Below are 20,710 nucleotides of genomic sequence, written 5' to 3'. Positions count from 1 at the left end.
TTTACATTTCTGTACGTGTGCGAATTAAACAAACAAGACATGGTTGGCAGATTTGTTTTACTCTGTAGGGCAGGTTAGCAAATTTTATTTGCTTTGTGTATGTGTGCTAGGCTAAGCTAATTGCCCGCTGGTTCTTTCTTTATATTTAAAGGCAGAGTTTGCAATTCTGGAGTTGATTTTTGAGTATCATTACCACATTATGCTTTGGGTTGGCGCGGAGAGGGGGATGAGACTCAACAATCAACCATCTTTGTCCATAACTGCACACTGCAACTTTAACGTACACACATGAGAGTGATATCAATCTTCTCATCTAACTCGCTGCAAGAAGAAAGTGAATAAATGTATTTCCCAAAATGTTGAGTTATTCCCTTTAAAGCAGCTCTTCAAAGCTACAAAGTTAGCATTGATTTCCGACAAGCATCCAAGGGGTACTAGTCTCCCACATGTTCTTTGTCCAGTCGTTTAAAAGCTACTACTGTAGATGCCACCATGGTCCAATTGTCGACGCTGCCACCATTGACACACTTTTACACTACACTTCCCATAAGAGACACGCAGGCGTATAATTAGCAGCAATAGTGGAGTGGATGTCAGTGGATTGCATATCCCCCCCCCTCCTTGTCTAGCCTTGCCAAAGCGAGGGGATAGCTCCAATTAAAAAGAATAACCCTCAGATCGGCTGTCAAGTAAAAAAAAAAACAGGAGAGGAAGAGAAAAAACAGGAGTCTGTAAGGGCTGAGAAACCTTAACATCTAATCACTTTCCCAGGCGCCACTTGTCAGGGATTTTCATTATTTAGATGCCTATGAAAAAGACTGTGAAGAGAAGGGCTGAGCGTGGGCTAGTAGTGCAGACGCCTGTTGGCAAGCTGCCGCGAAGGGCTGAGAGGACAATAGTGTTTGATTTGAAAAGGAAATAGTGATAAAGAGTGGAAGAAACCAAGAGGAAGGGGGGATTATGTCGACACACCTGTCGTAAAGTGATGGAGTCTCAACAGGGGTTTGCTAAATTGCCTGAGCCAGTTTGCTCTGTGCAAATGGGGAGGCTACAAAGACAGCACAAAGGATAACGATGAGAGATGTGACAGAAACATCGAAATGGGACGTAAAAGAGAAACGTTAAGAGAAAGGTCAAGCTTTGGGAGATCAAGGGATTCCGAGGAATAGAAAAGCAGAGAGTAGCGCAGAGAAAATGACAAGGGGGACAGCTGACCTGTACCAGCAGGTGTAAATCCTCCACTTCCTCACGCCGTATTGAGCTCTCAGCCTAAAATCCTGCTCTGTGCACCCCATAGGGCTCAGGCCTCGGCTACAGCAGAGACATTTCTTTACGCAACATTCGCTGTAATGAAAAGTTCTGCCAAGATCAAGGTCTTTAAACACACCATGTGGTGAGCGATTTCCATTTGCAGAAAAATCCCCCCCCAAAAACTCGCACAGCATTTACCTGCTCTAAAATATCTGGGCCAGAGAGGATAGGAAACTCGCTTGCGCTTTATTGGCCTTCATTTTGATTTGTTCCCAATTTAATTTCCTCACTGTTTGAAACGTCCGCGCTCGTTATTTGCAGTCCATGCTCATAGCTCTGCACAGGTCTGTCCATCTTTGTAAAATATTGATTGATTCATGCCCACTGCGGGGATCACTTATGGATCTATTAATCGACAGGAGCAGGGCGTAACTGTGCAGTTGACCCCACAGAGTGCAGGTGCGGAATGTGACAGTTACCCTATGACTTTTCCTCCCCCAGTTCCTCCACAGTTACACTGTGATAGATTGGAAGGGATAGCTTCATTCCTCAGGGATTTTAAACTGTTGACTGAAGGAACAGATTGGGAGCAGGCTGTTTTTGCCTTCTGCCACCCCACTGCCTCTTAGTGGCTTTAGTGGCCTTGGCAGCGGTGGCCTTTGTTGGAGCAAAAGGAAATCTCCCCGGGAGTTTACTCAGAGGTGCATGTTTGTCAGCCCGTACAACACAGCTGCGACCATACAAATGCATAAACATAACATGAATGTGTGGATAAGGTATACACACACTTGAGAAAGAGAGTGGGGTCATGATTCTCAGTGAAAGCGCTTTTTTCTTCTATAGCCAAAACAAATCATTGCTATTTACACTATCGAATGTCTTGTCAGTAAAAGTTTTCTACAAAGAAACAAAGCAAACATTTAGACTTTTTGTCTCTCTCTAGTGTTAACCAGTTGCTCTGTTGTCGCGCAGTGCATGCATGTATCATAAAAACAGTGTTGTTAGCTGAGATGCTAGTGGAGGAGAGTTTTGTTTTTAACCTCTGTTGGCAAAGGCATGACCCTCTGCTTTACTCTGCCTAGAACAGGCAGTCTCTATATACAGACTCTACATTCAGTGAATGTAGAGTCTGTAGGCAAACCCCGGAGATCTTGCCTCCAGAAGAAGAGCGGAAGAGCCCTGGTTTCCGGTTGTAGGCTGTTTGTAGTCCGCGTGATATTCACCAATCACGTTTGAGCCAGCTGCAGTTGTTGCAAGGTTAAAAGGTCCGTGCGGTGAACCAACGAGGCGGAACATAATTGCCGTCACTGCAAACTCTGAATCCATTGCAATGGTTCAGCATATTTACTTATATATAAACGAAAGTCAGAAATGGAAATTCGCCTCCTCCGCCCAAATCAAACCGGAATGCCAAAAAATCGGGGGTCTGCCCCCAGAGGGTGTATCACTGTCTGCCAGAAGTCAGGCGCCGAATACAGCCGATGGGTTCCGAGAACAGGCTAATCCTGTCATTCCCACCCTGACCCTAACCAATCTCACTTGTCTCACCTAATCCGAACCAACTCAACCAACCAAAGCAACAAGTACTAGCCAGTCAGAGGGAGTGAAGGACGGGTCATGTGGCTAGCTAACATTAGCTGGGATGCTAGTTGGAAGAAGGTTGTGAGGAGTGGGACAGCAATGAGGTGTAGCAACTGCCAGATATGCTTAAATATGTTGGCGTGAATTATGCCAGTTAGCCAGCTCAATAGCTAACAGTACTCTCCACATTGTGTTTACATTTGGACAAATGGTGTCTAAGCTGTAATGGCGGGGAAACCTCTGACACAATATTGTTCAATCGAGCAAGATCACTTTGCATTTTTACCCTTCACCTCACAATGATAGGACTATCATACAGTTTGTAGACAGGTATCAAGTAGTAACAGTTCATTAAAAGATAAAAAGGTTGCATTTGTCTCACTTTTTTTTAAAAAACCCATTTGATGCAAGAATCAGTTGGCCCCCAGGTATTTTCACGTTCATCTGGCCCTTATTCAAAAAAGTTTGGACACTTCTGGCCTACACTCTTTGCGGCTACCCAGCCCAACTTCGCAGATAAATTTGTGGCAAATTTAATAGGTTGAGTGTTCATTGAGCAATAGATTCACTAAGGACGCATTCACACCGGCACTATTTGGTCCGCTTTAAACAAACCATGGTCCGCTTCCACGGATAGTTCGGTTCGTTTTGAAGTGGTGTGACCGCTCACTCAAACTCTAGTGCCGATCAAACGAGCAAACCCTGGTCCACTTGAAAACTGGGGGTCTCGGTTCACTTGCAAGTGAACCCTGGTGCAATGCAAATGGACTATCCAGTGAACCAAAGAGAGGAAGTGACGTAGAGCACGGTGCATTTTGGTCTTTGGTGATTTTGTGGTGACCAAGCTGGCTGAAGGGGAAGAATTTCCGTTTCCGGTCCTGGCCAGTTGATGAGCCAGGTTTTCTTCTTCCTCATGCTTTTTTTCTTCCTGGTCAGTGGTCGTTTCAGGCAATACAGACTCCAAACGAGCAGCTGTCCAGGCGGTTTGGTCCGCTTTTAAAAGTGCATTGTGAAAGGGAACCGAACCAAATGAAGGTGTGAAATTTTTCGGCTTTCCCTGCCCAGTCGAACCGAGTCCCCCAAACCATCCTGGTGTGAATGCACCCTAAGAGTCTGTCAGGCTTGAAGTGCATTTGTGTGTGCTGCAGTAGAGACATAATATTATATGTATCATATACATATCATTCTGAATACGCAACTCTCCAAAGGAAATATATCAAAATCGCTCTCCGTAAGTAATGAGATTGTGTACATGCCTGAATCAAATTAAGATCTTTCAATGATCAATCATACAGCCCTGTCACACTTAACTCAAAAGAAGCTAATGTGTACACTAAGATAACCCCCCTCACATCTCTACTGATACATTAACCATGAGCTGTCATTTGTTGTTTCATAGAACAGCACCTTTTATGGTGACTTGCACACACTTGCTTTTCTCTCTTGTGCATAGGACTGGAGTGTGAACTAGCCATACTCAATAATATATAGCTTATTGGAGCATGTATTAGCACCTGTGTTGGGTGGGAAGAGCTCTTCAACATATGGAGGAGTAGAAATGGAGTTCCATGTCACTTTATAAAAGAAACAGTGGAGTTCATTCAAATAGTAACGTCCAGTCTGTGGGAACGTCACTGAGAACGCTCTAAAAAGCTCAGAGAACATAAAACTGAGCTATTTCAGACATCAGAGTGGAATTTCACCCTGATCATTTCTAATTATGGCAGCAGTGATTGAGGGTGCTCTGAATTGTTTTGGCAGCCTGTCTGGCTTCTGACAGTTTATTTAAGCTCTATACCTATGCTCTTTACCCAAAATAGATCCTTTTTATCTTTTGATGGATCACTTGTTTGTTCTTTTCCCAAAGCCTCCAGACAGATTGTTTGTGCAAAGTGCTATCTTAGTGACAAAGCTTGGAACAGTTGGGAGGATGAATATTTGCATGTTGACATAAGCAGTCGGGTGGTTTGATTCCCCGAGAACAATGGGTGCATCCATTATTGCCATACCTTTGTCTGCAGCCCTTTTTATGATAAAGCTTGAGCATGAAATTGTGACTACGTAGGGTGATATTGAGGGACTCTACTATATGGCTGACGGCATGCTGGTGCTGAGCTCTTCCTGTGCTGGTGCAGGGCACAGGAAGTCCCCTTGGGCTGGCTGTTTGTTTTAATGCAGAGATATTAATGGTGCTCTGTTGATTTTACAGTTCCAGACTTCCAAGAGCAGGACATTTTCCTGTGGAGGAAGGACACAGGGTTCGGCTTCAGGATCCTCGGAGGCAATGAGCCAGGAGAGCCGGTGAGTCTCTCTCGCACTCTTTTGTCTTTCACAGCCTATTGTCTCTAGTTTGCTTATCAATTTCAATATTTATGTGAAATGTATAAAGTAGAACTGACAGGATTCAGTAACCTGATTGATGAAATGGCTGCTTTCTTCGCAGCGTCTATAGGGTCTGTTTTTCTATTTCTCCGTCTCCTGTGCTGAGTTTCTTATCAGCTTCATATCAGTGATTTTTACAGCACAGTTTCTCTTTGATCTGGCCAACGCAAGAAGAAAACCACCCATCTCGCAAACACACCACTTTTTTCTTCCCTTTCTTAAAGAGGCAAAATTGTTTGTTCTTGTTCACTGGCCTGCAGTGCGTTTTTTGAAGGAAAAAGAAATAATGATTTACCTTAGAGCTGGGGCGACTACTGTAGCAGGCTGGGAGAAAGAGTAAAGGTTTAAATTGGAGCAGACCTGCGTATCATGCCAACTCTATGCCTGCTGTAACAGCCAGGACATCTTTTTATTATTTGATATATATATATATATGAATACAGCAGAGTATCTATCTCTATGTGTTTATCATCTACATGTGTTCACACAGTCTCACAAGTCTCCATCTGCTTTGTTTTTCAGATCTACATCGGACACATAGTGAAGTATGGTGCGGCAGACGAGGACGGACGCCTGCGATCCGGCGATGAACTGATATGCGTGGACGGCACAGCAGTGGTGGGCAAGTCTCACCAACTGGTGGTGCAACTGATGCAGCAGGCTGCCAAGCAGGGCCACGTCAACCTCACTGTGCGACGCAAAACCAACTATGCCGGTAAGAAGGGAGAGGGATGGAGATGAGGGAGCAGCTTAGCCTGTCAAACCCCTTTGCCACCAAAGTAGCTCTGGTATCTAGCGAACCAAAAAACTAGTTGCAATAGTAGAAAAGGGGTATCAGAGACCTGCTGACAGGTTCAGAAAAGTCGATGTTCAACAAATCCCTCTATACATAGATGGATAAATATAAATTGATTTAATAAAACATTTTCTCGAGGTTGCTGTTAACATATTTGAGCATGTCAGAAATTGTTTCATATTTTATCAGCAATGTATTTAATGATTCAGTGAATCCATTTTCTAACCAGTATCATATTTCCTCATTTGTATCTGACTCTGTTATATGATTACAGTTATATGTTGCAGTTTTCAGTTGTCGAGAAGCACTTTACATTGCCAAGGGCCCCATTTATATTTAGCGCTATTCCATCAGGGGCCTGGGGACGTGCTTGCTATGTGCTATGGGCTTGCCTTCCTCTGTAATAGTCTGGGTGTGTAATGGTTGGAAGAGCTCAGTCGCTACTGTGAGCAAACGCCCCCACCCATTTCACCGTTCTGCTCAGCTCCACCCTGCTCCTCAGCAGGCGATAAAGAAAGGGCCATAAATATGATGGAGAGGGTGGTCAACCTTCGGCCCGATGACAGCGGCCAGACATTAGTGCATTGCTGCTCCCCGTCTGCCTCAGAGCATTGACAATATGAGGCGCCTTCCGTGAGCAGCTGCACAGGAAATGAAATATGGAATGAAATGTCCAGATACAACAGGCAGGCCGCGTCCTTAGTCCATCTTTTGTTCAAAACAGATCAGAGGAGCGATTGTTGGAGAGGCTCTTCTGCCCAAGCTGTCTTGCCAGCTTGTCTTTTTATCATATCAGCGTAAACTCGCTGTGTTCAGAGAGAAAAGTGCTCGTGTTTATTTACAATCTTTTTTATTCTTTTTAGATTGTGCAGATGATGTAATATTTTGCTGTGTTGTCGTATCTTGCCTTATTATGCAGCAATCTCTTACTCTGCTTTTTCTGTTCTATTATCTCCTGAAGTTGCTGTGTAACACTGTCCGGCCTAATACTTATCTGTTTCCCTTCATTCTCTTGCTGATCTTCTCTCGTGTCATCTCCTGAATCTGTTCTGTCTCACCTCCCTGTCCACAATTTGTTCCTCTTTATTCCGTCCATAAATCTTTCTCCTCTCTTGTGATTCACACCGTTTCCTCTCCCACCTTCACTGTATATCTGCGTCTTTCTCACCTTGTCCTCCTCCTGCCACCTCTAGTTAAAGCAGAGGGAGATGTGCCTCCATCGCCGGCATCCTCCCACCACAGCAGCACCCAGGCGCCCAGCCTGACGGAGGAGATAGGGAAGCGCACCCCACAGGGCAGCCAGAACTCCCTCAACACTGTCAGCTCCGGCAGCGGCTCCACCTCGGGCATTGGCAGCGGGGGAGGGGGCGGAGGGGCAGGAGGCAGCGGTAACACTGTGGTCGCTACAGCAGTCCCCACCACCGCCTCTCAGCCCCCCAATGTCATCTCCAACGCCTCCTCCGCCTTGCAGCCCTACGACGTGGAGATCCGCCGCGGCGAGAACGAAGGATTCGGTTTTGTCATCGTCTCTTCGGTGTCGCGGCCCGAAGCTGGCACCACCTTCGGTAAGACGTGCCACCCTTTTCTGTTATGAGTGTTTTAAATTACAAAATACCCTCAGGCACACAGTTGTTGATTGCACATACAAATATTGGCAAAATCAGTTCCACTCAGCACAACATGAAACACACTCTTGGCTTCTCCTCATCACTGGGGCCTTTTATCTTCCTATCTCCTTTATGGGCTGCTTTTGTATCATCCATAAAACCACCAAACACTAAATAGCCTGACAACCAGCACCGATTCTGGCTATTTACAGTCCCACCGGATCAATACCAACACTCTTCAAAGAAGTGGTTCTTCTTTCTCATTTTCGTCTGAGCCTGTCAGACCAAGACACTGAAACCCTTTCTTCGCCCGCAGCTGCTGCTACACTCGCACAAGGCTTTCATAATTGATCACAAGTGAAGTGGGTCTTACATAAGGCATTTGTATTATTCAGCTGAACTTAAATGGCTTCTGCTGAGCAGGTTGGCACTAAAAGCCTAATGACAACATAATGAGAATGAGCTCTGCGAGCAGGATAAATAGGGGAAGTGATCGGTGTGAATAATATTTATTTATTTTACAACGCAGCATCAGAGACTCAATATCCCCTTGTCTACATTTTTGGTTATTTTGCATCACTTAGCTCATAGCGGCATAATTGTATCATTGAAACTCAGATGTGACAGTGTTTACTGTTTGATCTCGCACATCCCCATATAAAGCCGTTCAAATTGACTCCACTTTGCTTTTTTTTTTCAAACTAGTAGTGTCTTCTTTATGCGGCGCACTCTTTGCCCTACTGCCATGGCTCTCTGCCTACACCACTATGGCATTCCACTCTTCTCTGTGCTCTTATCTCTGTCAGTGTGGGTGGACTCAAAAGGCCTGAAAAATACTCAACTTTCCAGGTTGGCTTACAAAGTGGCAATGCGCCTTTTTCACAGGCCAGAGTCGAACGCATGGGCCTGCAGATACGCTTTATTTGATTTGACCTGACACATAAACTCTAATGGAAACCCATTGGTTACATGAAACCAAGTCCACACATACTGTTAGTATTTGAAAAAGCACTTTATATCGCTCAGAAATGCTACAGCAACCTAGTCATTCTTTTCTTCTCTCTGTCATTTACTGTTCCACTCAATATTTTACAGCTAGATTCAGTTAGAAAGACAGGAGGAGGTCAGGGTTAGACAAGTTTGTAGTGGAATAAAAAGAGAGGAAGGCCGTTGAAGGGGAGAAATTGGAAGAGTTTGAAAGGAAGGAGTGATTGCACGCTCTTTTTCTCTGCAGTGACTGATGTCAGACTGCAGACAGAGGGGGAGAGGGAGGGCGCGAGGGAGGAGGAGAAACAGAGAGACCTCAGGGTAGTTGGTGAGATGTCAGCTCTGATGTATGTTTGTCGTCCCCAACTTTCTGCAGGTGCAGGTGTTTGGGTTGCAGACGACACAACACAGTTTTTTTCATTATTAGCTTTCTGCTGCTGAGAGATTCTCATGCAAATATAATAATGATACCCATTTTAGGCAGAGAGGGGGGAGGCGGATGAACACATTGGAAATAGTTTTTTCAATGATTTCTTAAAGAAATACAGGAAAGCTTTCAGAATGACGGTATAACAGATTCTCTTATTTCTTCGCAGAGCACATTTGCCCTTCTTTGCCAACGCTTGCATTACGTTCTGCCGTTTTTCTGATCAGCTTCTCTCAGTGACTGCGGCTCGGCTGGCTGTTGGCTGTCGGTGAATTAACCCTTAACTTTCTGATCCTCTTTTTCTACTCCTTTTCCCCCTTTCCCATTTCCTTTCCCTCCTCTCTCTCTCTCTCCAAACACACACATACACACACAAAATCACACATTCCAACATGTCGATGGTGACCATAGCTGGCAATGCATGTGTGGCCATGCCCCACAAAATAGGGCGCATCATCGAGGGGAGCCCGGCAGACCGCTGCGGGAAGCTGAAAGTCGGCGACCGCATCCTGGCCGTGAACTCATGCTCCATCACCAACAAGTCCCACTCTGACATCGTCAACCTCATCAAGGAGGCCGGGAACACCGTCACACTACGCATCATCCCTGGAGACGGTGAGTAGATAATGACAGTCAAGGACTCCACTTTACAGAGTGGTTTAATATCATTTGAGATTTTATTTGTTTAATAGCCTCGATTTACTTGATGAACTGTTGCCAGAGTGGGCACCCAGCAACCTCAGGGTCCTTAAAGGTGCCTTCAAGGTCCTTGCAACAGCGTGGGATATTGCCAGCCAGCACATTCTGACAGTATCCCACTCAGTCGGTGGCTCTCAGCCAAAAATTCATATCTCACCAAAATATTAAGAGCTTGTTCATGAAGGTTGTCCAAGTAGGACTGCCAAATTTTGCAACCACACAATCATCAACTATTGTTAGTTTTATTTCGTAGTCTGAGTGTATCTGAGGAGCAGGACAAGTCATCACTTTCCTGAGTGGTTATTATGTATGCACTGTAGTGTTATATAAAGCTTGCAGTTTCTTCACTTGCTTTCAAAGTGACTGGAACACCCCCGCAGTGTTGACAGAACTGCTTCTTTGGGGTATTTGGGAACTTTCCTAGTTTTTGCGTTTCTGCCTTTGGCATGCCCGCACTTTTAACTGATAGATAGGTGTGTGCGTGTGTGTGTGTGTGTGTGTGTGAGAGAGAGAGGGAGAGAGAGGGAGGGAGAGAGATGCAAACCTTCCTCTGTATATGTGGGTGTATCTTTTTTGTCAAAGTGGTTTTAAGGAAAAGTTTGTGCACACTGTATGTTGTGCAGTGCAGCTGAGAGCTCTCACTACATTGTGCTGACAGATCACCCTGGCATGCTTCACAAACGCTGTTTAATTAAGTGTATGTGTGTGTGCGAGGAAGGCGATACTCGCTGTCAACCTGCGCACTGCTAGAAATTGGAGCTATTTGTCCGCCGCTCGTTGCTTTTTCCGGCTCACTTCTTATGGATGAAGAGGTTTTTTTTTTTTCCACCGCGAAGCGCTTGATGAGAACAGTGAGCCAAAATTGCTCTGCCAAGAAGACACAGAGAGTAAGAGAGAAGGCGTCGGAGAGAAATAACTGGATATGCTTTATCGGAAAGTTCTGGTTTGTGTTTATGTGCATGTGTCAAACAAACAGATGCCGTCTGACACGGAGACAGAGAGAGTGACAGGAAAAGATTGTGGCTTGTGTTTCTAAGTTGTGTCTCTGAGTGACTGTTCTCTCAGCCTCTGTTTACACATGACTGAGCATGCCTATTTTTGTGTGGATCAATCTTGTCTAAACTTTCTGACATGAATACATCACAAGAGGTTCTTCCAAGGTGAAGTCAGGTTCAGCTCCTTTCCATTGAGCTCACCTCTCCCCCGTGTGGGAACACAGATGGAGTTTTGTAGCGACTGATGCTCAACACTTCTGCAGTGACAAGGAAAACAGGAACTCTTCCTGCTGCTGCACAGTAATGCATGCACAGACAGCTAATGCCTTTATCAAAGCTTATGTCTCTGCAGCATAGACTTGAGGCGCGCAGACCAAGCTCACCTCATTGCTTCCTATTGTGTATGAGAAGGGAGACAGACGTGCCTGAGGTGATATGATGTGCCTTTTTTTTATTGCAAAAGCTGGGGTATATTGTGTAGTACAGCCCTCCCACCTCTCTTATCTGTTCTCCCTTTCTCTCCCCGTCCACTCCTCTTTCTCTTTCCCTCTCCTGAATTTCTCATTTTGATTGTACCTGCTCTCCCTCCCAGCCCGGTCTGGGAGGGCATATTGCCAGGGCCAGAGACAAATTACAGAAACAGCTCAGTGCTTTTTCTTTGCTATGTGAATGTTTTTAAGCGAGTGGGGAGAAAAGAGGCGGTGGGTCGCGAGCGGAACGGAAAGACAGAGAGAAACAGAGCTTATTCGATTTAATTTCCAGACAGAAAACAGTTGGAGGAGAGATAAATGGAGAGAGGCACCAGAATGGAAGGAGTGGGTTATGCAAATGAGCAGATGGAGGGGCGAATCAGGGTTTACGGGGACAAATTTGAGGCTGTGAAAGTGAAAAATGAGCAACCGAAAATATGTGAGATTGCAACACAGTTCGCGGTTGATGCCAGAAATTCTTACGGGTGGTTTTTTTTTTCAGCATGGGCGTCATGCCGAGCGCCAAGCTGAAACGATCATCACACACTCGCATACATCCAGAACCAGAAGGTTCTCGCTCCACCCACACTGCAGCTTGACTGGTTGACTTTGTGCCTCGTGGGCAACGGGCAATCGAAGAGTTAAGCCAACAGGCTCTAAGGGGACTGGTGGAGGTGGAGGAGATGAATAGATGAGAGGGGAACTGACCGTGAGAGGAATAGTGAGTGGGGGACTTAGAAGAGAGTGGAGAGTTGTAATCGAATCAAGGATACCTGTAAATAGCTGAGAAAGATAAGGTTGTTAAGGAGAAGAGAGGTTTCTTTATGCAGCAAGAGGAATATAACGTTCTGTTTTTGTTGTTGCAGCCCAGCATGATTCATTGATAACACAAAATGAGTGAATCAGTGTTGAGATAAAAGAAAGAATAACCAGGAGCTTTTACGTCCCCAGTGGCTGCAAGTGTGCATGTTTCCTGTCTGACAATTCACAGGCAGACAGAAGACCCTTCAGTCTACAGTGAGATGAACACCTTTTGGAAAAGAAACACAGTTTCACCACAACAGAAATGACTGATTTCACAAATGTGAACTGCTGTATTATTCTGGTGCCCCTGATCTTGGCTTAGTGATGGAGGAGGCCTGGAGGCTGGCGATGGTCCCTGTGGGTCAGCTAATGTTTGTAGCTGACAGCTGCTAAATCTGCACCACTGTTCACATTGAAAAATGAGAAGTGTTCCATGTGTGAAATATGAATTTAATCCCATTACAAAGAGTCTTCCAGGACTCCAGAGACACTTCTATTGGAGTATTTCTATAGAAATTAGAATGTATTAGATTAGAGGCTGTATGAAAAAAAAAAAGCACATGTCAATAAAATGTGCTCAGTGTAGCGAGGAGGGTTTTTGTATTTGCATGAGGAAGAGAGGTTCTCAGGCTGTGTGAAAAATCAAAGCCTTACACTGGTTAACATGAAAAGAAATTACTTTTCTCTCCCTTCTCAGAGTCGTCAAATGCGTCTTTGTTGACCAATGCGGAGAAGATCGCCACTATAACCACCACTCACACACCTCAGCAACAGGCTGCACCTGAGGCCAGGTAAGGGGCACATTGGGAAATAAAGTCCTTTAAAATGGCAGTAAAATGTTGTTTTTTAGACCAAGTGTCAAAAATATTTAGATTAAAGTCATACTTAACTTTCTGAAACGTGTTCCATAAGTGATTTTATTATATTTAGCTCTGACTGGGTTTACACCTAGTTTTTAAATGGGTCTTGGGTGATCGGATCACAAGTGGCAAAGAAATTGCGTTGCTGCTTTTGATACAATTCAAGTTTGATTCTCAGACTAGGTACATACTGTCACTATTGCTGTCGTTGCCCTGGGTTTCAGCAGGTGAAGTGTTGCTTTTTTGAAGCATCCAGTTTCTGCTGTTCTGACTCTTCGGCCCAAATTGAAATCAGGCAGCATATTCCATGTGTACTCCGCCCACAGGAATCCATTTTGCCTATTGTCGTTGCTTCTTCTTCTTCAGTGTTGTCGCTTTTCTGTTACGGCTTCTTCTTGTTCTTTCACACTTTAAAACAAGGCCATTGAGGCACAAATGAGTATATACTTCCGCCTATGTGGCCCAGGACACATTAGCACACTTCTAAAAGAATGTAGCCATATGCGGCCCAGATGTAGCCATATGAGGCCTAGCCACCAGATGTAAAGATGCATCCGGGACATACTGGGTGCATGCGTGCCTACTGCCAGCTTTGTCCACTTGTGAACCGATCACCTAAGATACATGTTAATACCAGGTGTAAACAGGCTCACAGACTGCTGCTATCTCTCTGCCGCAGGAACAACACCAAACCAAAACAGGAATCATTTGAATTCAAAGCACCACAAGGCCCTCCTCCCCAACCCCCGACACAAGTCTCAGCTCAGGTAAGGAAGGACGCTCCAGTCATCATTTCACCAGTCACTTCATTCATACATCCGTCCGTCGCACGTCTCCATCAAACAACCCAGCAATCTATCCATCCGTCCTGTCAACTTCCTCCCCACATCCACATTTGTCTTTTCATACATCCATCCGGCTGGTTATTGCACCCATTCCTCCTCTGTCCCTTCATGCATCAACCTATCCACACCCACCCACCCACCTTCCCAAGGACAAGCAAAGTGCATTTTTATTTATTTATTATTCCGTTTTCGTCCGCCTGCTGGCGTTATCGGAGTCCCTGCATTAAGGAAAGCCTGTTTGCTTTCAAAGTAACCCCTCAGTCCACTGTGTTCACTGCTGAATTAATCTGGCGGTGTGGTGATGGCTCGCACAGATAGCATTGATCCCTCAGCAGAGGAGATTAGGAGGGCGTGAAGACAGGAGCTGCTGTGGCTGTCTGCCTGTCCTTGTGGTGCCCGGCCCCTCTCTCCTTCTCTCTGTCTCTCTCTATCTGTGCCCTCTCTCTTTGTCCACCTAGAGCCCAAGGCATCAATAATTCAGCATCCTTACACCTGAGCATATGCATGTACACACATACACACACACGCAGGCACACACACATACACACAGTCTGGCACACCTTTTAAATAGGTGTGACTTTCCTGAAGGTGGCATTTGTCCCATGCTCCCGAAATAGGAGCCCACTTCAAAGGACACACACACACTTCAAATCTGAATCACAAACCTTGATGCAAATGTCTCCCTCCCTCCCTCTCTTTCTATGTGTGTGTGTGTGTGTGTGTGTGTGTGTGTGTGTGTGGTCCATCTCCATCAGGATGCTGAGTTCTACTCAGTGGACCTGGAGCGAGACAACAAAGGCTTTGGCTTCAGCCTGCGGGGAGGCAGAGAATACAACATGGACCTGTACGTGCTGAGGCTAGCTGAGGACGGAGCGGCCGTCCGCAACGGAAAGATGAGGGTATGGACACAGTGTACTAACAGCATACACACACCGAAACATCATCAATGTTTCCAAATATAAAGAGCTGTCTAGACACACAGAAGATGCCACAGGCTTGGCTTGTTATGTCTTTTTTTCTCAGGAACTTTCATATCAGAAGAGTTTTGTTGTTAAAGGATAGATTGAATCTTTTGGAAGTGAGGTTGTATCCATTGTTGGGGTAGTATATACAGTAGAGGACGGTCGTCATGCCCCCAGTTTAGAGGCAGACACGAGTACCGACACACAAGCTAAGTAATACACTGCTGTAGACAGAAGCAGTCCCACTTAAAGAAAATCAATATTAGTTGAAGTGTACGCTATATTTAGATTATTTTCACTGCTTTACCTTGCTGTCAGAATACCTTTTCTGGCGGAGAATTGAACTGAAACTTATCTATTCTCTCTTCAAAGCCAGACTCCATTGATAAAAACAGTAATTTTACCTCACTGAACACGGGAGCTGCTAGTCTTTCGCTGCCTAGATCGGTTAATTAGTTTGTGTTATTGTGTGACTTTGGTGTTTTAAAAAGTTTGTTTGAATTCATCAGAGCCACACAATTACACAATCTAACTGATGGAGGCAGCACTAGACCAGTTCTATGGGGTAAAATTACTGTTTTCGTCAACAGACTCTGGTAGCTTTGAAAAGAGCAATATAAGAGCTTCAGTTTCCTATCAGAGAGGGCTGTCTGACAGCAAGGTAACCAACAGTGATTTTTTTTAAATGGTTAGAATACGTTTTGCTCATGCCCCTGTCCACAGCAGTAAATTGCTTAGCTTCCATTTTGGTACTCCTGTCTGCTTCTCCAAACTCAGGGCTCACTCACTGTCATCTACTGTAGGAAACACACTGACTATAGAGAAGTACCTCATACAACCCCAATTCAAAAAATCCAATCTGTCCCTTTAAAGCAGCACTTTCAGTTTGCACATTTCAGTTTACTTGTCTTAGGAAGTAATACCACTACCCCGCCTCTGAAAACAGTTGTATTAATGTGCCTCTGGAGGAGTTTGCCGAGGTTTGAGAAAATAACCTCAGATGGTGTCATCAGGGTTAGCTCTGCTTGGGTTCGGAGACTGCAAATTTAAAACACAAAGTCTGCTTTACAAACTTGGGCTGTAGAGTTTGAAAGTCTAATGAAAGGAGCTAATGACTCGCAATTATGAGCATTGTAGGATCCAGTGTTTTTGGAGCTTGAGCATGTAGAAGTCAGGAACTCTTTTTGAATGTGTCTCTCACACGTCTCACAACTTTGTGGAAGCGCAGTGCTAATTTGCTGCTTTAACATTATATTGACTTATAAATATTTTATATTTCTCTGTGTACTCTTGTGTCCCTTGAAAATGAGACCTTAGTCTCGATGGGACTTTATTAAACAAAGGTTATATGCAGGTCTGATAGCAGTAATCGTTATGTAACTGGACTATTTGCAAATGAGTTATAGCAATATTAAGCTGCATTCTTCCATCCACCCAAAATAACCCCTGGGTTTTTTTGTCCACTTGGGCTGTTTTGGCTGAGCAACATACCCAAGGGATTTCTCGATCAGGACATTACTTGCTTGTGATCTCTGTAAATGTCAACAGACAGTAAGAAGGAGATAGTGGGGAATAATAGGACTCCAGTATTACAGTATGAATGAGCTGTGTGAGAGCCGTTTGCATGTGTCTCCAAGATGTCAACTTTTTATAAGCTCAGAAAAACTGTCTTGTCTCCAGCTTTGTAACAGTACATTTTTCAGATAATCCAAAGGGGTTTTTAAATTGTTTATTTCATTTAAGAAGCCGGAGAATTCTCTCAACCTACAAAGGAACACTTAATCCTCCAGTTTGCCCGAAAAATCACCAAAATTGAAAATATGGGGTTTGGACAGCGCTGCAGATTTCCACACAATTTCCTCAAAAGCCATTATGTTTCGACTGTTGTTGTGTGCCAATTCTGATATGATCATTTCCTACTTCCAGGTGCAGTCTAAGCCTGTGTTGATTACCAAAGGGGGGCTGATGATAGTGCCTCATAGACTTAACAGACATCAGAATAATATTATCTATCAATATAATTGCTTGTGCATAGTGTACACCCCCAATTACTGTAAGCTATGCTTCGCTGAATATAAACACAGTCGCCTCCAGGCTTGGGCACGTAAAAGGTTCATTGTGTGAGTGCAATATCAAAACACGAGGAAAACGCTGCAGAGTCATGGAGCATGTCTGTGAACAGAAGATGTTCCATTTTAATTAATTAAATAGCTAATAGCGTGGCATTCATACGTGCTGCAAAAGCTGTCAGGAAACTGTTACATTTAACCTTTAATTTGATTAATTGCACAGTTAGTAGAACTTCCCCTGGGCTGCCTGATTGAATATACAATGTAGGGTTAATTGGTTCTCCCCTATGTGTTTGCATGTAAGACATATGCAGAGAGCCTGTTGGCAAATACTGTATGTATGTGAGCTATAGGGAGTTAATGTTCCTATGCTACAGTTGGGAAGTGTGTGGTTGTGCATGTATTAGCACATTCCTACGTGCATATATGAATATATACATTTGTGTTTATGCACCCTATTAGCAGAGCTATTATTAGCAGAAGCCCTGTGAGGCAGAGAGAGGTGTCAGTGAGAGATCCATATTCTGCCAGAGAGGAATTCCCTCGGCGCAGACAGCACTGTCAGATAACTTGAGGCGTGGAGGCAAAGAATCGGGAAGCAAAAAGTGTTTCTTCTGACTCCTGTTTTTCCCCTTCTCTCTCGTTTTCCTCTCTCGGCGTCACAGTTGCTGCTTTTTGACGCAATTTGCCCTCTCTGGAAACTGTTGATTTAAAAAAAAAAAAAAAAGATACTGTTATGCGGTTTACCATTTGGAGGATTCAATATATAACTTCTCCTTAATCTGTCCTCCCTTTTCCTTCCCTTCTGCTGTCACCGTGTCCCTTTGAACCTCCGTGCCTCTCATCTTTCCTCTTGTGTACTCTCTCCCCCACTGTCACTTGTTTTCTGCATTCTGTCTTGCACTGCTGTCTCCTCTCCTTCTTCTGGCTTTTGCTGCCTCTCCTTTTCTCCCCTCTGATTTACCTCCTCTCTCCTCCACCTTCACCTGTCACTCTGTCACTCTTCTGTGCCTCCCACCTGTCACCTCCTCCCTCTCTTCTCCTCTCCTTCCCGGTCTCCTTCCTCTCTCGTAGGTCGGCGATGAAATCTTGGAGATCAATGGCGAGAGCACCAAGGGCATGAAGCACGCGCGAGCCATCGAGCTCATCAAGAGTGGAGGCCGGCGCGTCCATCTGGTGCTCAAGAGGGGTGATGGCTCTGTGCCTGAATATGGTGGGTCAATCTACGAAAACATTCCCTTCTCCCCCATCTTCACGCCCTGAGCCACGGGACACCCAGTGGACGGTTGGTGGGTCGAAGGGGAAAGAACTATATAACCCTCCCAGGACCCTTCACCCATCCCTGGGGCAAACCCATCAGGGAGGGGGAAGGGGTTGGTTGGTCTTGGGTCTCTTTCTGGTGGAGGTCACTACTGGGCTTTGGGATTTTTGGGGGAAGAAGCAGGGGTGGCGGTTGCTCCTCTTGGTGCTGTTGCCCCCCTCCTGCTGTCACCTGCTCTCAGTTTCCATGTCATCCCGCTGTCACTTTTCACCTTCTGGCCACTGAGCAAAAGCACTCTGCTGGGACTTTACAGAAAGGTAGTGGGTCTGATTTCAGTGTTACATGAAAACAGAAACTGTTTACAGGGTTTGAATGACCAGAGTAGTGAAAAATCAGTGTTGGTTGTGAGTAAGAAGTGTTACTGAGGGCTCCAAATCCTCATTAAACTCTAATTTAGCGCTAAGAGGAAAAGAAACTTGATCCAGTGCATCCCATGGTAACAATGGGACATCTCGCAGCTTTGGTTAGGACGTGACACAAACTTATTTATGATATTTATTGAAGGTGAATGTAAGCTACTGAACTCTTAAGGGTTTTAAGTGAGAACTGTATTCAGAAGAAAAGGCAGTCTGATGCTTTTTTTGTTGCCATTTCCAAGAGGAAAATCTCACTATACTGTGCTTGACATTATTCACTAATCCATGGATTTTATTTGCACCCACTGTTAATGTCATTGAAAAGCTGTGACGATAGGAACTCCACCCATCCCCATTCGAAAAGAAAAAGAGTCGCTCCAATTATATAGACGTTTTGTACAGTAATGAAAAGAATAGAGGCATTTTTACAAGTATTTTTGTTCCGTGTACAGAGCCATGATCGAAGCCACATATTAATGGATAAAAGTCTATTGCTGCATGAAACTTGTCGAAAGTGTACATTGGATTTTTTTTTTCTTCCTTTTGTCTATTTTCCATAATATTTATGGAACGTTTCTTTTTTTTACCGTATTGACAGTTTTGATTGATAGTCACGAGTCATCATAAATGCTTTGTTTTTGTTTTTTGTTTTTTTTTTATAATTTGTTTTTGAGTGGAGATACATTTGCCTGTCTTCTTGAAAAGTTCGTCAATGTAATTTTATTTGCGCCAAGAATGTGCTGTCTTAACCTGCACCGATATGACATCATGTGAACTTGTATATTTTGGATCATTGTTTGTACTTTTTAGTTGGCACCACCTTCGACAGTCTTGCCAGTATTTCTTTTTGATTTCTGTCAGCAATGTAAAACTGCTTCATACGCTGTTGTTGTGGGTGTGCGAGCCTCACTGTCTTTATTATTTTGGGTTTTGGGTTTCTGCTGCTTCTGTGTCCACATGTTCAAGTGTGTGTGGGTTTAGTGTGTAAGAGCGTGTGTGTGTGTGTGTGTGTGTGTGTGTGTGTGGACTTTTCTCTGTAACTGATGGGTTCCACTGAAGGGTTTGGGCAATTTCCTGGACTGTCTCTTTATTCTGAATGACTCAATGATCAAATAAACACTTTTTTTTTTCATTGAAAAATCAACACAATAATTCTCCTTTTCTTCCTTCAAGTTGGCTCCAAGAGATCTAAACCCTGTGCTCTTGTCTTTCTGTCTTTTTTTTTGTTTGTTTGTTTTATCTTTCCTTCTTCCCGTATTGCGCTGGGCTCTTGTCTTCCTTCAGGGATGGTCGCTCCCATTCTCACTGCATGTATGAGAAATGACAAGATGGGGGAGGCCTCTGTCCTCCAAAATCAGACCACGGTTTGTAACTGTCCTCCCCTGTCGTCTGGCTTTCCCTCCTACTTCCTGTCCTTCTTTCGCTCTGTCTTGCTCTTTTCTCCATCCTGAAATTTGTGTGGTGTGGCCTCAACTCACCCATGCCCATGCTCTACTCCATACATACAAATCCATCCACCCAAAATACATTGCCAGTGCCGCCGCTGCCGTAACCGCTGTTATGGATACTTTATGCAAATGTATGCACCAGTGACATTTAACCTTTGGCTATCACGTCTGGAGGTGAAAGAGTATGAGTTTGTTCTTGTCAGTTAGTTTAGATATTCACACTAATTTAGACCATCCAAGATCAACTTTAGTATGTATTTACTAGTAGAAGTGGGTAGAATTACTGTAAGGTTTAATCTTAAGATTCTGATAAACAAAGCAATGTGGTGGCTGCATATGTCGAGGATTTAGTGAGATTAATTGGATGAGTTTCCTTAAAGGGACAACTCATCCCAAAATCACAAACACATTTTCTTCTTACCTGTGGTGCTATTTATCAATCAAGATTGGTTCAGTGTGAGTTGCCAAGTGTTGGAGATATCAGCCGCAGAGATGTCTGCCTGCTATCACAGATAGTGGAAATTGATGGCACTTGGCTTGTGGTGCTCAAAGCACACACACACAAAAAGTAAAAACTCAACAGCAATGTCTCATTCCAGAAATCATGACCAGGTTACTCAAGATAATCCACAGACCTTGTTGTGAGCAGTTTCTTTCTAACAAACTACACCCACCAACCACATCACTGCGCAGAAGGAAGCGTGCATCTACTGCTAGCTCACCTAGCACAACTGATCTAGCTAACATCACAGCACATCCGAGGAGGACCCCATTAATGTTTATCTCTCATGCTGTCGTAAATCTCTAATCCATGAGTAGATGCATGCTTCCTGCTGCACAGTGATACGGT

General features: G+C 44.4%; 1 protein-coding gene across 17 annotated transcripts in view; it reads left to right on the top strand.

Moving 5' to 3' along the window:
* Nucleotides 1-20,710, top strand: part of magi1b (membrane associated guanylate kinase, WW and PDZ domain containing 1b) — a 172,378-nt gene that overhangs the window by 148,601 nt on the left and 3,067 nt on the right. For 10 of the 17 annotated variants that reach the window (XM_078167297.1, XM_033626926.2, XM_033626928.2 and 7 more), the window contains 8 exons: nt 5,042-5,133; nt 5,737-5,929; nt 7,204-7,575; nt 9,443-9,646; nt 12,697-12,790; nt 13,539-13,626; nt 14,460-14,603; nt 17,810-17,948. In XM_078167297.1, the coding sequence (XP_078023423.1) occupies nt 5,042-5,133; nt 5,737-5,929; nt 7,204-7,575; nt 9,443-9,646; nt 12,697-12,790; nt 13,539-13,626; nt 14,460-14,603; nt 17,810-17,948 (1,326 nt within the window). Of the gene's footprint in view, nt 1-5,041; nt 5,134-5,736; nt 5,930-7,203; nt 7,576-9,442; nt 9,647-12,696; nt 12,791-13,538; nt 13,627-14,459; nt 14,604-17,809; nt 18,148-19,696; nt 19,777-20,710 lie in introns of those variants that run through there. The other 7 variants (XM_078167298.1, XM_078167301.1, XM_033626927.2 and 4 more) reach the window with 3 other exon arrangements.

This window comes from Epinephelus lanceolatus, chromosome 1 (assembly GCF_041903045.1).
Source record: "Epinephelus lanceolatus isolate andai-2023 chromosome 1, ASM4190304v1, whole genome shotgun sequence".
NCBI classification, from domain to species: Eukaryota; Metazoa; Chordata; class Actinopteri; order Perciformes; family Serranidae; genus Epinephelus; species Epinephelus lanceolatus.
Note: the sequence above shows the minus strand (reverse complement) of the source record. Positions and strands in the feature narration are given on the sequence as shown.